At 35.2% G+C, this 21,060-nt stretch overlaps 1 protein-coding gene across 1 annotated transcript in view; it reads right to left on the reverse strand.

Moving 5' to 3' along the window:
* Positions 1–21,060, reverse strand: part of CNTN3 (contactin 3) — a 433,701-nt gene that overhangs the window by 325,998 nt on the left and 86,643 nt on the right. Inside the window, exon 2 of the mRNA XM_051980952.1 lies at positions 7,503–7,637. Coding sequence (XP_051836912.1) covers positions 7,503–7,557 — 55 coding nt within the window. The 5' untranslated portion in view covers positions 7,558–7,637. The remainder of the gene's footprint in view (positions 1–7,502; positions 7,638–21,060) is intronic.

Below are 21,060 nucleotides of genomic sequence, written 5' to 3' on the forward strand. Positions count from 1 at the left end.
TACCATATACAAAACAATTGCTTCTTAACCATTAAAAGACACTGTATCTTTCCCCCTTGAAGTTTCCATTCTCAGAAAAGAAATACTTTGATACTTTTAGTAAGCTATAATTTTATAAGTTCATTTCCACCTTTTGCTTAAACATTTCAGAACTCATCTCCTCCTTCTCACCCTGGGCAAATCTTTTCCATGTTTTGTTATAATTTGCTAAAAAAAAATCATTTCCTATATTATTTACCATAATGCTTTTGAGGCTTTTTGATATTTTTACATTAAAAAATTGCTGGTATTTTGTGAGGATTAGTGGTGTCAAATTTTAAAGAAACAAGGGTCATTAAATCATAGATATGATAGATAAGAATCCCTGTATGCTACATATTTACTAAGTTTTAAAATGTAAAATTATCAATGGTTTATTTTATTTTAATTTATTTTGTTAAATATTTCCCAATTATAATCTATTTCCTCTTGTTCTGAGATCTCAGGTGTATATTATACATCTACAATAAGTCATACATATATCACAGTTGATAATTTTCTGTTTATTTCTTCCAGGCTTTAGTTTTCAAGTTTTATCCTATTTACCCCACAATGGGTCTTCTCATTATTTTTTGCTTTTTAATATTTTAATTCTAATGAGAATGTTGAATACAACAATCCATTTCCATGTAATCTCAAAACAAGAATTGTATAAAAGGATAATTATTAATAATTGTTGATGATGATGATGATGATGATGGCAGAGGGTAGTTATTGGCCGATGGCCTGAGATCACTAAAAACCATGGTATAGTTTCACAAAGTCAACTCAGTCTTTTCACCAATGAATCAATTCCAGACTGAGTTCATTATGCACAGCACTTGTTCAAGATGCATTTGGAATGTGATGGTTTCATTGTTGTTGCTAATGAGAATAGATCACTGTAAAAACACCAGTAGACCCATCACATTTTTCATGGATTTGTTGTCCATGTTGTTGTTTCAGGTTCATCAATAAATGCTCTCAGGGTGCTCTAGCTTAACTGACTTTCAGGTCAAGCTCTCAAGAGGCTCATTTTCTCTTTGACTGCTTTTCACTGCTTTGTGATGTGATCTGGACCTGTGATCTTCTATAATGTTTATCCATAATACTTTTGGGGAGAAAAGGGGGAAAAAGAATTTTCTCATCAAAATCAATACAATCTTTGTCTCCTGAGTCTTCCTCCTGAGCAAAGAAGTTCACCACTTTCTAGTTAAGGTTATTTCTAGGTCCTTTCAGCTACTTCAATGTAGCATTTCTCTAGGAAATAGCTATAGGCTCATTCTCTTTTTTTTTTTTTTTAATTTTTCCCCCATTTCCTCAACCATGAGCTTTCAAGGATCATATACTTATTCTGGGCATTCACCCTGCTTCCCTTCTATCTCTTGATTTGAGAAGCATAATCAAATCAACACAGTCACTGTCTACAGGATGCCATGATAATATTCTGTCCTACTGTTCCACTCAATTCTGACTTTCTTGACCAAAATTTCCTTTCATGACCTATACATATGTGTGTATGTAGTTTTCCCTAACTAGTATATAAGATTCAAGGGAGGGTGGGTTATCTCATTCCTTAGCACTTAGCACAATCCTCAGCACATAATCATATATATTAAAACAGAAATATTTCTCATTAAGTTATTTATTTGGCATATAAAATACACAGAAAGAGCAAAGAATAGAGGTGCTCCAATATCACCTGAGCTTGTCTTCCTTTTCCTTTTCATCTAAATTTATGTTTACTTTGACCTTTTCTCTAAACAGCTAATGATCAATAAAGACAGTGAATCTGGAAGTGATGGCTTCATCTGACCAAAATTTCTTGTCAGTATTTTTTCCCCCAGTCTCATTTAGTTGTTGCTTTTCAAGGTTTATCATGCCAGTATTATTTTTATTCTCTTCTTGAGGAAAGGATTCATCATATCATGGTGATTCTTCAGTATAAGTCAGAAATCTTTAGTCTTATTTATTCCAGGTTATGTTTTCTAACCACTGTCACTTATCCCCACTTTAGCATGGAAAATCTATGTGTTTATATTAACTCTACTTATAAGCAAATCTTTCATGGAATTTTTCTTTATCTTCATATTCTAAAATTAATGTTGGCAATTAAACTGTGATTCTCTTCTGGTATATTTTGATAACTATATTTCACAATTAGAAACATTTATTATGCAAAAGGGTTCATAAAGTTTGCCAGGAACAGCTGGTAGCATGGTAGAATGGAACATAAGCATGGGTCTTCAATAGGGAAAAATCCTCTTCCAGAGTTTAAATCTGGCCTCAAATACTAGCAGTGTGACTCTGGGCAAGTCACTTGACCCTGTTAGCCTCAATATACTCATCTGTAAAATGAGAATAAAATAGCAAACCATTCCATATTTTTGCCCAAATCAGGGTCACAGAGAGTTGGATATGACTAAAACAACTGAATAACATCAAAAGTTTGCCAGGTTTCCAAAAAATCCTACAATATGAAATATTTATGAAACCCTGCTTTATCTTCATTGCTATTCTTTATTTGTCTATTCATTCTCATTCATTTTCCCCTCATATTTTGTAATCAATATGTACTCTATTTTTTTGGTTGATTTTTTTCCATTTCTAGTTTTAATAAAGGTCTTTCCACATTTTTATGCCTACTTCAAAACTATATGTTTTAATTGAACCAATGTCATAGTTTATTTAGCCATCTGCCCATTTTGGGATTTTTAGATAATTTTCAGTTTTTCATGATTACATAGAATTCTTCATTGCAAGTGTTTATATAGAAAGCCTGCATTTAGTTTTTGAAATGTGTTTATTATCTGCTTAGAGAGTGATATTTTTAACAACCTTACCTCTACTTGGAAATGTAATAATTTTTGAATACTGTACTGCTTTAGGTACAAGAGGCCACAATTTCCCCCTTGTCCTTCACTTTTAAGTCAGTAGGGGGTCAAACCAAAATGCTTTAGGACACAGACTGAGGAACCAAAAGGGAAAATCTCCTAAAAGCTTTCTTTGCAAAGTTCGCAGTTAAAGTCTATAATCTATTATTGATTTTGTGCCACATATAATCTTTTATATTTCTGTAGGAAGTTTGAAGTTGGACTTAAAGATTCAGAATTCTTTACCAGGTATGAACAGGCCTTCAAACACATGAATTTCTATCCAATAATTGGATTTGGCCTCTCCTACACAGCCATTTCTGAATCTCAGAGGAATTGACAAACCATTTTTAAATTCTTTTTTGCTTTGATTAAGGCTGACACCTTTGGTCTCTAGATCTAAAGTTAGATGAGATTTCCTTGGGGGACTTTTGAAAAAAGAAAAAAAATCTTGTGCATTTCTGACAGGTAAAAATTTGAAGGAAACACAAGAAATGTAAATCAATTCAATTCACAAATTCACATGGTTTTATATTTAGAATGAATTTTTTTTAATGTTCAATTTGGCCATCATTTTACACATAACAAAACTGAAAAGCAGTAAGGTGACCATTTACAGTAAAATCACTTCTCATGATGGGACAGAGAATCTGGGATTCAATGGGAGGCTATTGGACTTCAAGTTGTAAATGGATTGTACTTAAATTCATTTGGAAGAAGATGGAGAAGTTGGAGTTGGACAAATCTCCATCTTCTTCCAATTTCCAGGACAGAAATATATCATTATTAATGATCACAGAACTAGTGATCACAGATATTCATGAATCCAAATTTGAGTCTTTCAATTCTGTGCCCAGTTTGGACCACAGGTAGAAGGTTGTGTTTAAGTCTGGATATCACACTTTTATAAAAAAAAAAAAAAAAAAAAACTTGGAATGATCCAGAAGAAGGAACCCAAGAAGATAGAATGACTTGGGGACATGACACATAAGGAATGATTAAAATAACATGGGATATTTAGTCAGAAGAAAAGACTTAGGATAAACAAGAAGCATCTTCCAATATTTCAACGGATACTTTAAGAAAAAGAAAATTGTCCTGTAAGTCAAGGGCAGTGGGGAAAAGTTGCAAAAAATGCAGCTTTGAGTTCAATGTTGGTAAAATCTTCACATTAGTAGAGGGAGCCATGTATTACAATGGGTAAAATACTGATCTTAGAATTAAGAATACATCATGTCAAATCCAGATATTTATTAATTATGTTATTATATGACTCCCAAGGAAGTTTCTTAACATCTGCCAATATTACTTTCATCACCTGTAAAATGGGGATAATAATAGCACCTACTTCCCAAGGTTGTTCTGAGGATAAAATAAAATAATATCTATAAAGTGCTTTCCGAGTTTTCAAGGTTTGATATTTATCTTCATTGTCATCATCACCAACAATTGAATGATACAAAAGGATCTCAGGAAAACTCATTAACCAAAAGGAAGATGATCACTTTTGGGGGGAATTTCAGGGATAGGGAGAAGAGGAAACAAACTTCCTTGTTGGACAATTTAGATTAAATAATCTTGAAGAATAATCTGAAATTCTGAAGTATTTTCATTCCACAGCTTGTTGTGTCCTGGAGGATCTCAGTACCAGCCCGAGTCCTTGATCTTAGAAGAAGAATGAAGAAGAGAGACTCATGTGGATGGTTAAACATGAGGTACATTTATTCCAAATACTCTCAGCTTTATATACCCTAATAGCCTTATATAACCATAGTACACTGTGCACATGGGGGAATACATAAACAACTTGCTATTGTGTGTAGATGACTCTTTGCCAACTGGTATCACTCTGCTTCAATCACAACACAAGGTGTCACCATCCCCTGACTTCGCAGGAAGGCCAAGAGCTCTTAGGAGACATGGGGAACCAAACTAACCATTGTCAGCAGGTTCCTTCTGGGTTGAAGGATCTTATACCTCACCCAGAATTCCCCTACTATCTGCAGCCCTCTACAACAGCTTTGTCTCTGAACTCTACCCAGAGATCTAGTTTGGAGTTTTCAATCTTGTCATGGATATTATTCAACTTTGACATCTGACTGGAACTTAAGCTCTACTACATCCAAAAATAAATTTGTGATCTGCATCCTTTCCCTATGCCCCAACCCAAAACTGTCATCCCCCCTCTCTTCCACACTTATTCTTAGGTACTACTATACAAAACACATCATATTCATTGACTTGGCTATCTCTCACCACTTTCTATTTCCTCTCCTCATCATATAGTGTCAGTGGCTAAATCATATGGATGTATAAAATCAAATATGACAAAATAGTCTCCTTTCTATCCTGTGGAAGTTATTCAGAGCTTTCCACAATCTCATTCCCATCTGTCAGGGCAGTAGAAAGTCCTCTTAAGAGAACAAAAAGAGGAAAAGACAAAGCAAAAAAGAAAAAAAAGAAAGAAAAAAAGAAAAAAAAAAAGGTTCTCTGCACTAAATATTTGAACACTGGTTCTCTGATTATAAATCTGAAGATCATTCCATGGTACCATACCTGTTGATTTTTTGTGTTTTCCAGGCTAGCTTTGCCAATATCTTTCAGAGATAAGAGTTGGAATGAATCCTTTTTGACTCTAGGCCCACTGACCCTCCATTGCACCACATTGTCTCTTTATTATTATTATTACATACAACCACTCTCACCACTCTTTTGACTACTCTGCCTCCCAACCAAAACGGACTACTCTCCCATATTTATACTTGTCTCACTATGCTTTTCTCAAGCCTTTTTTACACATTATTTTTCATCCATCAAGCAAATTAAGAATGATGTCAAGCTGACAGGGAAAGATAATGATAAATGTTAGAGGGTGTATGAGAAAGCTGGGACACTAAACATTGTTGGTAGAATTATAAATTGATCTAACCATTCTGAAGAACAATTTGGAACTATACCCAAAAGGCTATCAAACTGTGCATGCTCTTTGACCTAGCAGTGTCTGTCTCTACTGGTCCTGTATACCAAAGGTAGCATAAAAAAAAAAAAGGAAAAGGATTCACATTTGCAAAAATGTTTGCAATAGCCCTTTTTATATTGACAAGAACTGGAAACTGAGTGGATGCTCATCAGCTGGGGAATGGCTAAATAAGTTATGGTATATGAATGTTATGGAATATTATTGTTCTATAATAAATGGCAAGATGATTTCAAAAAGGCCTAGAGAGGCTTATATGATGCTGAGTGAAACGAGCAGAATCAGGAAAACATTGCACACAGCAACAACAAGATTATGTAGATGAGCAATTCTGATGGGCTTGTCTCTTTTCAACAATGGACTGATTTAGGCCAATTCAAATAGACTTGTAATGGAGAGAGCCATCTGCACCCAGAGAGGGGATTGGCAGGGACTGAGTGTAGATACAACATCGTATTTTCACCTTTTCTTTGTTACTGTTTGCTTGCTCCTGTTTTCTTTCTCATTTTTTTTTCTTTTTGATCTGATTTTTCTTATGCAGTATGGTAAATGTGGAAATATGTATAGAAGACTTGCACATGTTTAATATATATTGCATTACTTACTCTCTAGGGGAGGGAGTAGAGGGGCAGGAGAGAGAAAAATTTGGAACACAAGGTTTTGAAAAGATGAAGGCTAAAAATTATTTTTGCAGGTACTTTGAAAATAAAAATCTATTAAAGGGGGGGGGATGCCATCAAGCTCCCACTATTGATGTTCCTCTCTTCTTTCCAGAAAAATGGAAGTCCTTATCTTGCAATAAAGTTTTTCTTAGACACACTGCCCACATCCATACAGCTAAACAGTGATCACTTATTTTTCAGGTCTCTTATCTTTAGATTCATTAGAGACTGGAGTCATAGATTTTGCATTCTCAAATAATCATGATTAACTACTGATGTGATCCTCTCAACTCAAACTCAGATTCTGCCTAGGCTGTGTGTGTGTGTGTGTGTGTGTGTTTTTTTTTTTTTTTTTGTTTGTTTGTGGCTTTTGTTTGTTTGTTTGTTTGTTTTTTTGGAAGCTGGATGTACATGCATTCCGCATATCCATGGCAGAAGAAAATGGCTAAAACTAACTGACTGGTAGCTTGAGTAAATCAACACCTGTTGGATAAATGATATGTTGGATTTCTCAGTGGTGAATTAAGACAGTGACAGGGAACACTGCCCAATCCTGGAGGCTTACAAAAGATACCACAGGGATCAGTATGTTTAACAACTTCATAACCACTAAATTGCCTCAATTCACACAGAATATCTCCAGTTGTCACCCACACAGTCTCTAACCAGATCAATTGTACAGAATACTCTACTTGTCAGATCTATCTATATTGTGATATTTAGAAATTTCACAATACATATAAGAGAATGTAGGATCTAAATTTACCTCTTTGTGATGAATGTTAGAATATATTACAATAAGCCACGCTAAAATCAGGGGAAAGTACAAAGGTACTTTCCCTTAATAGGCTAGCTGAAATTTCCAATAGGGAAATAACTTTTGCTGGATGTTTTCTAGAGTACTTTGAAAAGTATATAGAAACATGACCTAGATGTTGTTTCAACCTCAAGTTAGAACATAAAGCTTGTTACCTCTCAAGGAGCCAATGAATGAAAGCAGGATCAATTGTTGCCAAGACAACATCATCTTTAATTGCCAATAGCAAGAATAACTTTTGTCCTGTCTCTGATGAATAGAATATTTTGTCTTCAGGTAAGTCCTTTAATCTGTAAAATATATAAACAGAAAGAAAGAATTTAGAATATAGACACTTTTTTTCCCCCAAAAGGTTTTTTTTTCCTCCTCTGCTTGAGGAGAAAAGATAGATTGACAGTCATTCAAAATCCTTAAAGGGGAGTAATCTTCTCTGAAATAAAATAAGAGTCCTTAAAAATAAATTACATATCAAAATAGACCAGAAACTGTAATAATAAATTATGTAACTCATGCCAGTTTTACTGTGGGGCTAACAGAAATCAAATATGTGAAAGAGAAATACAAATATATACTAACAAAAGGAGTATCCACACATCCTTCATTTGAGAGTTATTATATTCAATTTCATTTCATTTTGAAGATAGCTTCTATATAGAGTATATCTACTTAAATAATACCCATGCATGTCTGACCTACTCCAAGAAAGAATCCATGGCATAAAAATAAATTGGTTGTTAAGAGGGGAAAGCACAAAAGAATTACACAGAATAATGGAAAAAGACCTAGCCTCTGAGTCAGGACGCTGAATTTATATACCATTTCAGACACTTTTAAAATATATGACCTATGTAAGTCACTTAAATGCTCTGAGTCTCAGTTTTCTCATCATAAAGTGGGAATAAGTATAGGATCCAATTGAATTATTCTGAGGATCAAACCAGCGAAAGCAAGTAAAAAAAAAAATGAAAGTCTTAAAGCACTAGATAGCAACAATGAAAACAATAATTATTGTATATTGTACATTTAAAAATCAAAACACTATATATGTTAATTCATAGATAGAGATAAATCATCTTATAAATGTATTTTAAGTACTTAATTCAAATAGTGAAAAAAAATAGAATAGAAGAGATAGAATTCTCTGGTGGAGATAGAACCAACCCTCAAGTCATGAAGACCTGGTTTCAAGTCTTCTCTGACACATGCTGTCTGAGTGATACTGGGCAATTCACACAATTTCTCAGCATCCCATAGAGCAGGTAAAGATGCTCAAATGTAGAGAGAATTTCCTCACTGAAAATTCCTTATATCAATGATCAACCCTGATCTATTGCCATTTAACAGGCAATTACTGTTTTTTTCAGCCACTGTACTAAGCAATGGAGATACATTCCATGCAAATTATGAGCAGAAGCAGCGTTCAGTCTCAGCATTTCAGAGCTTTCTTTCTTTGACATATTCCCCAGGGCTCTATAATCCAATTATTTTGTAAGACTGATTTTTTTTTAACGCTCTTCATTCTTATATTTCCCAATATGGCTTTTTTTAGTGGAAAGGAACTAGAAATAGTAGATGCCCATCATCTGGGAAGGTTGGTAAATTGTTGACTAAGTTATGGTATATGAATATAATGGAATATTATTGTTCTATAAGAAACGATCAGCAGAATGATTTCAGAGAGTCCTGGAGAAACTTATAGGAACTGATGCTAAGTGAAGTGAGTAGAACCAGAAGAGCATTGTACACAGTAACAACAATCTGATGTGATAATCTACTCTGATGGACTTGGCTCTTTTCAACAATGAAGTGATTCAGGCCAATTCCATTAGACTTGTGTTGGAGAGAGCCATATGCATCCAGAGAGAGGACAATGAATTGGATCACAGCATAATATTTTCACCTTTGTTGTTGTTGTTTGCTTGCTTGTTTTTTTCTTTCTCATTTTTCCCTTTTGATCTAATTTTTCTTGTCCAACATTAAATATGGAAATATGATTAGAAAAATTACACATGTCTAGGGGAGGAGGAAGTTGGAGAAGGAGGGAGAAAAATATGGAACAAAAGTTTTGCAAGGGTGAATGCTGAAAACTATCTTCACATGTATTTTGAAAAATAAAAAAAAACTATTATTAAAAAGGAAGAAAAAAATTTCTTGCAATGCCAACTATTTCCAACTATTCAAATGGTCATTTCTGCAAAAGGAGGGGGAGACAGAATAGATAAAAATAGTCTTAGAATGGTCTTATAACAATCCTTCTCCTTAGTGGGGAGAGAATTCAATGAGGAAATGACCTAATTAACTGCCATTTATGAAGTCTAATATGTGTCAGGTACTACACAAAGTACTTTATAAATATTATCTCATCTAAATCCCAAAACAACTGTGAGAAAGATTGTCATTAGGCTCATATCACAGGTTGGCAACCTGAGATAGAGTCTGTTATTTGCCTGTGGTTACACACCTATGAAGTAGTGGAGGGTAGATATGAACTTGGGTCCTTCTGTCACTAGGCCCAATGGTGGTGTCTAGCTGCCTCAAAGCAGCCAGAGTCAAACAAATGGGACAAAGTAACTACACAGGAACAAGATTTACATTTTGGGGATATTCTTGAAGGAATGGTCTAAGATTAAGGATGAATGGTAAAGGCTTCTGGCAAAAAAGAGATTTTAATTGAGAGTTGAAAGAAGCCAAAGAATGTAGGAGGTGAAGCTGAAAAGTAAGATTATTCCAGGTTTGAGAATCAAAAACATGGGAAATAGAGAACTATGGTCGAGGAAGAGCAAAGTGGCCAATACTCACTAATGATAAACCCACATGCATTTTCCACTTTTGTGAATTTCCCATCTATCTTAGGGATCTAACTATGTAGGAACAGAGAATTTGTTTCAGACAAAAAGGAATAATAAACTTCCTGCCTGAAATTTGTTCATCTCTTTCTGTAAACTCCAATATTTACTGTCTGGTGCCCCTAAAAGCTCTTGGAGAGGTGAGATATCTATTTTTCTATTCTCTAGTACAGCAGAAGCAGTCTTTGTCCTGCTTTTCCTTAGTTCATCATGAACAAGAAGATGATTTCAAAAAAGAATCAAGGTATCATTTCAATCAGTTAGTTGGTTAACAAACATTTATTCAAATTTTTATTTGGTACTGATGTTCTGAGCACACATGAATTTTTATTTTTATCTTCATTTATTTTTGCTGAGGCAATTGGGGTTAAGTGACTTGCCCAGAGTCACACAGCTAGGAAGTATTAAGTGTCTGAGACCAGATTTGAACTCAGATCCTTCATACTTCAGGGCTGGGACACTATGGACTGTGCCATCTGGCTGTCCTCAAGCATGAATTTTTAAAAAACTAATACCATTCCTGTATATAACAATGTATATGATTAAATATAATATAATCACAAAAAAAGCCATATTGGGAAATATAAGAATGAAGAGCATTAAAAAAAAATTCAGTCTTACAAAATAATTGGATTATAGAGCCTTGGGGAATCTTATCTCTCGTTATATTTTATTCTTTTATTCCAAATTTAGAAGTCAACACAAAATCTCATTGAGTAATGTCTTCCAACAAGCATTTATGTTAGTTATCACCTATTATCTCTCCAACCTATCTGTATTACGAGAACAGTTTCTGTCCTTCTGGAGCTTATGTTCTGGTAAGGAACAGAACACATAAAGTGATTGCTAAATACAAGATAATTGGAGGGCGTGTAGGGATCAGGAAATGCTACCCCCAAAAAATATAGTAATTGGACCAAGCCTTGAAGTAAGGTGAGATCCATGAGGAGAACAAAGTCAAGGAGAAGCTTGACTAATGGAGCTGTAAGAGCTAGTTGACCAGTTTCACAGAAACATGAAGAAGAATAATATGGCATAAGTCTGGAAAATTATATTAGATTCACACTGTGAAAGGTTTAAATACTAGGCTGAAGAATGACTTTATCCTCAAGATAATATGGTATCATTGGAGCTTTTATTTTGAGATATACATCTTAAAGGAAAATTATTTAGGCATTTTTTAGAAGGGTAGAGCCTATCAGAATCCAATTAGGAGGCTGTTGCACTAGCCCAGGCAAAAGATCCTCAAGGTCTGAACCAGAGAGTTGGGTATGTGAGTGGAGAGAATGATCCAGATTTGAGAAATGCTGTGGAGGCAGAATCAGCAGAACTTTGCAATTATGGAGAAAAGAGGCTAATGTGAAGAAAAGCTGAGTCAGACCAGCAGGATGAATACAGAGAGTACTGGCGAGACTTACATGAATTGATGCTGAGTGAAACGAGCAGAACCAGGAAATCATTATATACCTCAACAACGATACTGTCTGAGGATGTATTCTGATGGAAGTAGATCTCTTCAATAAAGAGAGCTTTAATTGATCAAAGATGAACAGAAGCAGCTACACCCAAAGAAAAAACACTAGGAAATGAATATAAACTGCTTGCATTTTTGTTTTTCTTCCCGGGTTATTTATACCTTCTGAATTCAGTTCTCCCTGTGCAACAAGAAAACTGTTCGGTTCTGCACACATATATTGTATCTAGGATATACTGTAACCTATTCAACATGTAAAGGACTGCTTGCCATCTGGGGGAGGGGGTGGAGGGAGGAAGGGGAAAAATCGGAACAGAAGTGAATGCAAGGGATAATGCTGTAAAAAATTACCCTGGCATGGGCTCTATCAATAAAAAGTTATAAAAAAAAAAAAAAAAGCTGAGTCAAAGATGGTTCCAGTTTTGAAACTAAATTATTGAAAGGATTATGAGGAATACATATCCTCATCATCTTCAGATGAAAGATAATGAGCTTGTTTTGGATATTTGAAGTCATTGTCTTCAAATGTCAGATTTGGAAATAAGGGAATCTGGGTTCGAATCCTGTCTCTCACATACCACATTTGTGACTTTTACCCATTGGGTGGACAAGTCATTTCATTTCTCTGGGATACAATTCATTCATCTTCAAAATGAAGCTAGATTATATAATACTTAAGTGTCCTTCCTGCTCCAATCTAGGATGTTACCACAAAAGTAGGGATCAATTGAATCAATCAATCCATCACACTTCTCTACTTCAATTAACTAGCTTAATCAGGTGAGAACTGCTCCATTGAAGCAATCAATCAATCAAAGTCATTATACTGGGAGTAAAAAGTTCTTAATCAATTTGGAAAGCATCAAACACTTTGAATTAAGTGAAAAGACCTAACTCTCAGTAAGGATACTCTAAAAAAGTCAAACATTCTTCAAAACTCAAACCTTTAGTCGTAGACGAACTCAGTGAATATTGCAGTTCCAAAAAGACTGAGTTACTTGGGGTGGGAATAAGGTAGGAATTGAGATTCTATGTCTCTTCCCCTTATCTGAAGACCCTGTAAATTTCCTTAGAGGATTTTTAACTTCTGATGGGTACTCTAGTGAGGGTCCCAGAAGGACAGTCACTGGCTTTTGGCCAGGTCTACCTTTAAAGCCGGAAACACCGGAGAAATTAAACATATCTTTTACAAGTGCACAAAATAAAGATGCATTAGTTGTAAGGAGAATTTCCACAAAAATTATATAAAGGGGGAAAAGTAATCCAAATAATCTGAAGCTATGAGTGCATGAGCCTTTTGCTGTGAGAGTTTTGTTTGTTTTCCTGAGGCAATTGGGGTTAAGTGACTTGCCCAGGGTCACACAGCTAGGAAATATTAAGTGTCTGAGGCCAAATTTGAACTCAGATCTTCATGACTTCAGGACTGGTACTCTATCCATTGCACCAGCTAGTGGCCCCTATGCTGTGAGAGTTTTATAAAATTGATCTCACTTTACCCAGGACCTTTATAAACATGTGGGAGTATTTCCCACATTTGAGGTCTTGAAAGGGTAGGGATAAGGAGAATTTTGTGCCAATCATTTTTATTATATATTATCTAAGTAAAAGCTCTATTTGTCATAATAATAGGAGCTTGGGGTAAAATGACCTCTTCTTCCAGAAGTGTGGAATAAACAAGAAAGAGAAATCTGGGCATCATCAGAAATGTTGCCTATATTTAAAAAAAACACATTTCAAAGGATGCAGAGAAGGATGTGGAGAAGCCCATGGACTAAAATTCTTCATGTATGGAAGGTGCTCAAAAACTTAATTCTGAATATAAAGGGGGGAAAAAAACTCCATTAGGGAGAAAAATTGAAAACTGTCTGAAGAGATTGATGTAGATGAAAAAGAAATTTGCCAATATCAGGATGCCCATGCTAAAATTACCTTTTTCTTTTTACTTTACCCCATCTTCCAGAGCTAAGACCCATCAAGCAAGCTATGCTCTGAGCTTGACATTACAACAATCCTTTGTGCTCGTCTTCTAGATGAACTCAGCCACAGCAAAATCACAGGATTGTTTCACACTAGCACCAGAAGTCTCTGAGCTCAGGCAACTACCTCTGTTACCCATGTTCTGGTCATGAAGTCTTGCTATGAATCAAATTCATCTCATTATTACTGTTATACATCATTGTAATGGCCACAGCTTACTGTGGCTACTATTATATGTATTGAAATTTGCCTGCACTACTAGTGGGGTCCCTGGAACATATGTCTGGTTTTCCTTCTCCAACAGAATAAAGAAAGCTTTTTGCTTGTGATTGCTATTGAATTTTTGACTTTATTTTGTTTTTTTAATTTTATTTTTCAGAGTTAACGGTGGTTATGATAACCTGTGGGAGCTTGGATTTTTAGAGTTAACAGCAGTTGCAAAACCCCTGAGACTCTGGCCATTTCTTTTCAGGACTGACATTAATAAGATTAATTAATGTATAGGAGAAAGAAGTAAAATGAAGAACAGTCATCCTTAATCTTAGCGCCCTATTTCTCAGACTACCTCCCCCTCCAATTTGTTCTAAATCAATCATGTTTTTACATAGTGGTTTTCTTACTGTGCTGTTATGACTATGCAATAGGTTGGTGGCAGTGTCAGAGTGCTAGGCTTGAATTTAAATCCCGCCTTACATGAATTGAATTTGTGAAACAGATAATAAATAGGCAAGGGAGAAGCCATAATTAACAGGCTTGAACATCACCACATTGTATCATGGGGAAAGCGAGCAAACTAAGAAAAAAAGGTAGCTAGAGTGAAATAAATGGATAGGATCTTTGGATTGAATACCCTGAGTGAGTGAGTGAAAAGGGAAGTATAGCAAAGATTTTATGTAAAAAGCAATGATAATGAAAAAATTCAACTTACTGTTCAAATATTGGAAAGCCAAATGTACAAATAAAACTTATGGGGAATAGTTTGAAGAAGTAACCTGGAAAAGGCTATCATGGGGAGAGAGGAAAAGAGGGAATTGGATAGAGTGAAACAAACATTGGATTTTAATTCAGAAGACAAACTCAGAGGGTCTGGGTTAATGTTATTTTGGAAGAAAGTCTCCAATGGCATGTACTGGGCATCTGTCCTTGTCTCCAGTATGTTCGACATTTTTATCACTGACTCAGAGAAGAGCAAAGAGGGTATGTTTATCACATTTGTGGATGGCACAAAACTGAGAGGAATAGCTAACATGTTGGATGACAGAGTAAAGGTTCACAAAACATTTCTAGGCTAGAACAATAGGCCAAACTAATAGAATAAATTTCTACAGAGATAAATGTGAAGTCCTATACAGGATATCAAAAATCAATTTTGCAGGTACAATATAGAAGATAGGAATATGGCCTAACTGAATTCTGAAAAATTCTGAGTTCTGAAAAAACTGAAAAAATATCTAAAGCTTTTGGTAGACTATAATTACAACAATACAAAATGGTACCACTTCCCCTTATTCTACCCAGAAATCCCATGCAATCTTAGGCTCCATAAAAAACATGATATCAGAATAAGTAAGAGCAATCAATCAACAAGATTTAATTAAGTGGCTTTTGTGGTAGGCTATTACCAGGTTTATTTACCTTATAAGGGAAGCAGTAGGTTCTGGGGAACAGAAAGGATTTCAAGAAGAAAACCGTTAGCTAATAGACAATATAGGGTTATATGACACAGAGAATTGAGGGATGCTGATAGACAGTGGCCTGTGCTCCTAAGCAACTTGCTATTAATGTGACTTTTTCCTATACATATGAACACTTTGCACCAGTGTCAATGTCTATAGTATCCCTCTGCCCCTATACAAAGATCCTACTGAGGCAGCTTCCCCTTCTCAGACCTGATGGATTCTCCATTCCATTGTTGGCTGCATCTATGGCTACCTGAACATTAAATCCATGGAAAAATGGGAGATTAGGGAAAGTTTCGGTGTTCAATTCCATTAAAATAGATTCAGAATGAGAACTACCAATATTTATACTTGACCTATATTTCTTCACTGTGTCCTTTCAGGTGAAGAGCATCCATTCTTTTCTAACTCTCTAGCCATATTTAGTCTGTCATTACACTACCTCCATACCCAAGTGCAGAATAGCTGTCAGCAGCCTACCTATGAGACTTTCTACCACCTATTGTATTTTGCCTGTTCTGTTCAAATATCTTGACTCTTTTGCTCAGTTCTAGACACCACATTTGAGGATGAGCTATAAGAAGTTAGAGAGCATCTAGCAAATATTGGTCAAGATGATAAGGAAAAAGGAGACTACACCATCTAGAAAGAAATTTAGAGATGCTTATCTCGAGAAAAGGTGTCTTTAAATGTCTGAAAGGTCTCATATAGAAAAGGGATTGGGTAAATTGTGCTTGATTTCAAACTGTAGAGCCATAGATAACTGAGAGAAATTTTATAGAGTCTGAGTTCAGTTGCATCTAAGGAAAACTTCCCTAACTACTGGAGGCACCCCAAAAGGGAATGGGTTTGCTTATGAATTGAGAAGTATTCCCTCTTATTAGTCAGCCCTTCAGGAGAAAGCCAAATGATCATTTGTTGAGATTTGGGGTATGTCAGTAGAGATAAAGGTTGTGAGGTCTTTCTCCTCTATTATTTTGTGTCACTGAAATTCTATTGCAGCTATTTGCTATTTGAGCAACTCACAATTTCTCCTGATGTGAATTTCTTCATCTGTAGAATGAGACAACTAGACAAAACAATCTTTTAGGCCTTTTCCACTTCTAAATCCTATACAGACAACAATCAACAGATATTGAATAAAAAGTGATCTCTGATAAAGGAGAGATAGTGAACATTTTCACAGAAATAAGAAATAAATTAAAGTGATTGTTCCTCTTCATCATCAAAAAGCACAATCTTTATAAATATGTAATACTGTGTTGAGTTTGGTGAGCAAGTTTCTCCTCTCCCAATTCTCATGCTGACACTTAAAAGATATTTAAATATGAGCCCATATAAGCAAAGCCTACAGACAAGTGCATATAAATGATACATAGATTCACAGTTGTACAGCTAGAAGGACCTTCAAAGGCCATCTATTATAAAGTCCTAGTTTTAGAGGAAAGGAAATTCAGGCTCAGAGAAATACGTAACTTGAACAACATCATAGAACTAACAAGTGTCAGAATGGTTTTTCTTTCAAAATCTTCAAGCACTTTATATGCTATGTCACCATGCCCCTTGTTTTGTCCAAGATCACGAAGGAACAATCAGAAGTGGAATGTAAAAACTAGCTCCTTTGATTCGCAACTTACCATATTTCCTTTGTAACCCATCAGTTATCAAAGTTATCAAAATATTTACTTTCTATGTCAACCCAAGAAGAAGTATATTTATGAGCAAATGAAGGTAGCCTAGCTATACCAGATATTATATTATAAAGCAGCAGTCATCAAAACCATTTGGTACTGGCTAAGAAATAGACTAGTTGATCAGTGGAATAGGTTAGGCTCACAGAATATAGCCAATGACTATAACAATCTAATATTTGACAAACCATAAAGCCCCACCTTTGGGATAAGAATTCACTATTTGTCAAAAATTGCTGGGAAAATTGGAAACTATATGGCAGAAAGTAGGCATTGACCTACATCTAATAATCATATACCAAGATAATCTTGAAATGGGTTTATGATCTAGACATAATGATACTATAAACAAATTAGAAGAACATAGGATAGTTTACCTCTCAGATTTGTGGAGAAGGAAGGAATTGGTGATCAAGAAGAACTAGAGATCATTATTGATCATAAAATAGATAATTTTGATTATATTAAGTTAAAAAGTTTTTGTGCAAACAAAACTAATGCAGACAAGATTAGAAGGGAAGCAACAAAATGGGAAAACATTTTTATATCCAAAAGATCTGATAAAGGCCTCATTTCTAAAATATATAGAGAATTGGCTCAAATTTATAATAGTTCAAGCCATTCTCCAATTGATAAATGGTCAAAGGATATGAACAGACAATTGTCAGATGAAGAAGTTGAAACTATTTGTAACCACATAAAAAGGTGCCCCAAATCACTATTGATCAGAGAAATGCAAATCAAGACAACTGTCAAATATTACTATATACCTGTCAGATTAGCTAAGATGACAGGAAAAGATAATGATGAATGTTGGAATGTGTGACTATGTATACACATATTGGATCTGGCATGTATTTCGGCATATTTGGCATGTTTTGGACTGCCTGCTGGGTAGGGGAGGGATTGGGGAAAGAAGGGGAAAATTTGCGGCAAGAAGTTATACAGGGGTCAATGTTGGAAAAATTTCTCATGCATATGCTTTGTGAATAAAAAACTTTAATTAAAAAAGTATATTTATGGGGACAGATATCTATCACTTGATGCCATTTAAAAGATACTTCACAAATAATTACACATGAGTAAATGTTAATAAGCATATAATATGCCATGTAAATATACATTATATGTAGGGCAAATATGTTTTAATATAAGGTTTTTATGTTTTATGTTTCATTTAGCATGTATTTTAGTGTAAAAAAAAGTGGGAAAGCATGATGTATAATGTTCAACTATGCATCCACCTAAAGCCTTTCCTACAGTTTCCTTAAACCTTCAAATAAGGAAGCCTAGCAAGTGAAAAACAGAGAAAAAACAAATACAGGTGGTAACTATCTCATTTTCATCCAAATCCTCTACATTCAAATGCAGAAAAATATTATGAGATAGATTAACCTCACATTTGCTAGATATCACATGATGTATATTCTGGTACATTTCACTGTATGTAATCACTATACCAAAACTCTAAAGGCAAAACTGCTGATTTGGAAGGAATATCAAATTATCCCATTTTATTGTCAATTAATGAAAGTAAATAAGGGTTTTTCTCTAGTTTAAATAAAAGCAAGTGAAGAATTTTGAGTCAGAAGATCATGAGACAACCAAATAATAACTTATCATCACTCTAGTGATTGTTTTAGTGGGAAGGGAGAGGGCAAAATTTAAGATCTCTCTTCTGAAATTCCAAGCTCAGATAATTAGTAAAAAAAAAAAAAAAAAAAAAAACTACAGAGGTAAGATGTCCCCTCTTGCTGTTAGGACATTATACTAGACATGAGAATGTCTTAAATTGAAGAAAATGGATACTTCTTAAAACTGTCTTGCTATATATTCATGATATGTTTTTATCAATTGGATGACATTAGAAAATTTACTTCATCTCCTTTAGCTTTAGTTCATTCTTCTAGAAAATATGGATGCTAGACAGTTTTCAAGCCTAAATTCAATTCATGGTGACAACCATATTATTATATTTTTATATAAGTTGATTGAAGAAATGGTAGCCCTCTGGCCTAGGACGTTCACTTCTGCTTAGTCAAGATATTTATTATCTATAAAGTAGGGGAAGAGAAATTTGATCAGTGGATTCCTTGATCCATCGAGTGTCTCATAAATCATTTGATGAAATTACAGGATGTAATGAGCAGACAACATAAAGAATAGGATGCTAAAATCTTTACTATGTTTCATTACTTCTTCAGGACAAGTGAAGACATTTTTAATTCAAGTTTTTTCTTGGCATTAAAGATTGCCTGTTGGTGGTCTTTCCAAAAGCCAGGCAATCTCCAAGGTGTTGGATGAGACACGCCGAGCTCAATTAATCTCTAGCAGTAGAAGGAGAATCACCTATAGAGGAGGGAGTGATTCCCTCTTGAGAGGAAACTGCTCTTTGCCTGGATCTCTAAGAAATCTTTCCCAGTCCTCTTTACTAATCATTTCCCCTGAGATTACATTCAGTTGATTTAATGTATATTTTGTTCATAGAGAATTGCATGCTGTTTCTTCCACAAGTTTGAGTACCTTTTGGCCAGTTACTATTTCTGCCTTTCTTTATATCCTCAGCATTTAGCACAATACCTGGTAGGTTGTGGTTATTCAATTGTTATCAGTCATGTCTGACTCTTCATGATCTCATTTGGCTTTTTCTTGCCAAAGATAATGGAACAGTTTGCCATTTGCTGCCCCTTAGAGGAGGTGTTTGCCTTTTCCTACCCCATCTCATTTTATAGATGAGGACACCTAGATAAACAGGGTTAAGTGACTTGCCCAGAGTCACAGAGCTGGAGTTTGCCATTTCCCACCCCATCTCATTTTATAGATGAGGACACCTAGATAAACAGGGTTAAGTGGCTTGCCCAGAGTCACAGAGCTGGAGTTTGCCATTTCCCACCCCATCTCATTTTATAGATGAGGACACCTAGATAAACAGGGTTAAGTGGCTTGCCCAGAGTCACAGAGCTGGAGTTTGAGGTCAGCTTTGAATCCAGATGAGTTTTTCAGATGCACTCTAGCCTTTCTACCACTTGGCCACCCTATAGGCCTTGCACATAGTAGGTGCTTAAGAGATGTTTACTGACTGGCTTTCCTACCCAACTAGTAATGCCTTTCATTACAGCAACCTTCCTAAAAAAAGACAATATATCAAGGCAAGACTAGGCTCAGAAAGTCCACCTTTGGAGTTGAATTAGCTACTAGAAGGAGCCCAGGAACCCCACTGAGTGACATGGCCTGCTAAGTTTAAGGATGAGCAACACAAAGACACTACGTGAAAAGACACATAAGGACACTGCATTATTGCATGAGTTTTATTGGAGACGTGTTTTCCCTAAGCATGTATCTCTCTATCAGTGCATTCCATATCCATGGCCACTCTTCCCCAAGATCCTGCATGTGTTTGTGGGGAAGTGAACTCCACATTTTTGAAGGAATGTTTTCCAATTAATCTTCTTAATCTACCATAGCAGTAAATGTCATTGCTATGAGCTGTGTCAACTGGCTGATTAGAGAAGGTGAGTACCTCATAGCCTTTTTTGAATTACAGTTTTAGGAATTTAAACCCACAGAGTACTTTGCGCCTGGTGTAGCTGTCTCTCAAGGACCCAATCTAAGGATATAACTTGCATGGCAATTAGCCTAGAAAGTTAGATTTCATATTGTAAAATTTATATCAAACAAACTTCAATTTATTAATATTCACATTGATAAACATGAAAAGGGTTTGAAAAGATGTAATGAGGGAGGATTAATTCAATCTTTGGTTTTGAAATTTTTAAAGAGAGGGCAAAAATGTTTAGCTGCTCTTTTCAGCTATATTTAAAGTAGTGGATTGGATACACATAAAAACCTCTTTTATTTTAAGAGTCCACATTCTAAAGGAATATAGTCTTAGAGGCAATTTCCCCATTAATTTTATTGTCCTTAAAGCTTTCAAGCAACACCTCCGAGTTCCAACCTGAGAAATAACTTCAATTCCTGAGCATAAGCCGGGCTAAAAAGGAAATAGTCTGATAGACTATATTTGTTTCTTGCCTGCAATATTTACA

Source organism: Antechinus flavipes, chromosome 1, assembly GCF_016432865.1.
Source record: "Antechinus flavipes isolate AdamAnt ecotype Samford, QLD, Australia chromosome 1, AdamAnt_v2, whole genome shotgun sequence".
In the NCBI taxonomy this organism is placed as follows: Eukaryota; Metazoa; Chordata; class Mammalia; order Dasyuromorphia; family Dasyuridae; genus Antechinus; species Antechinus flavipes.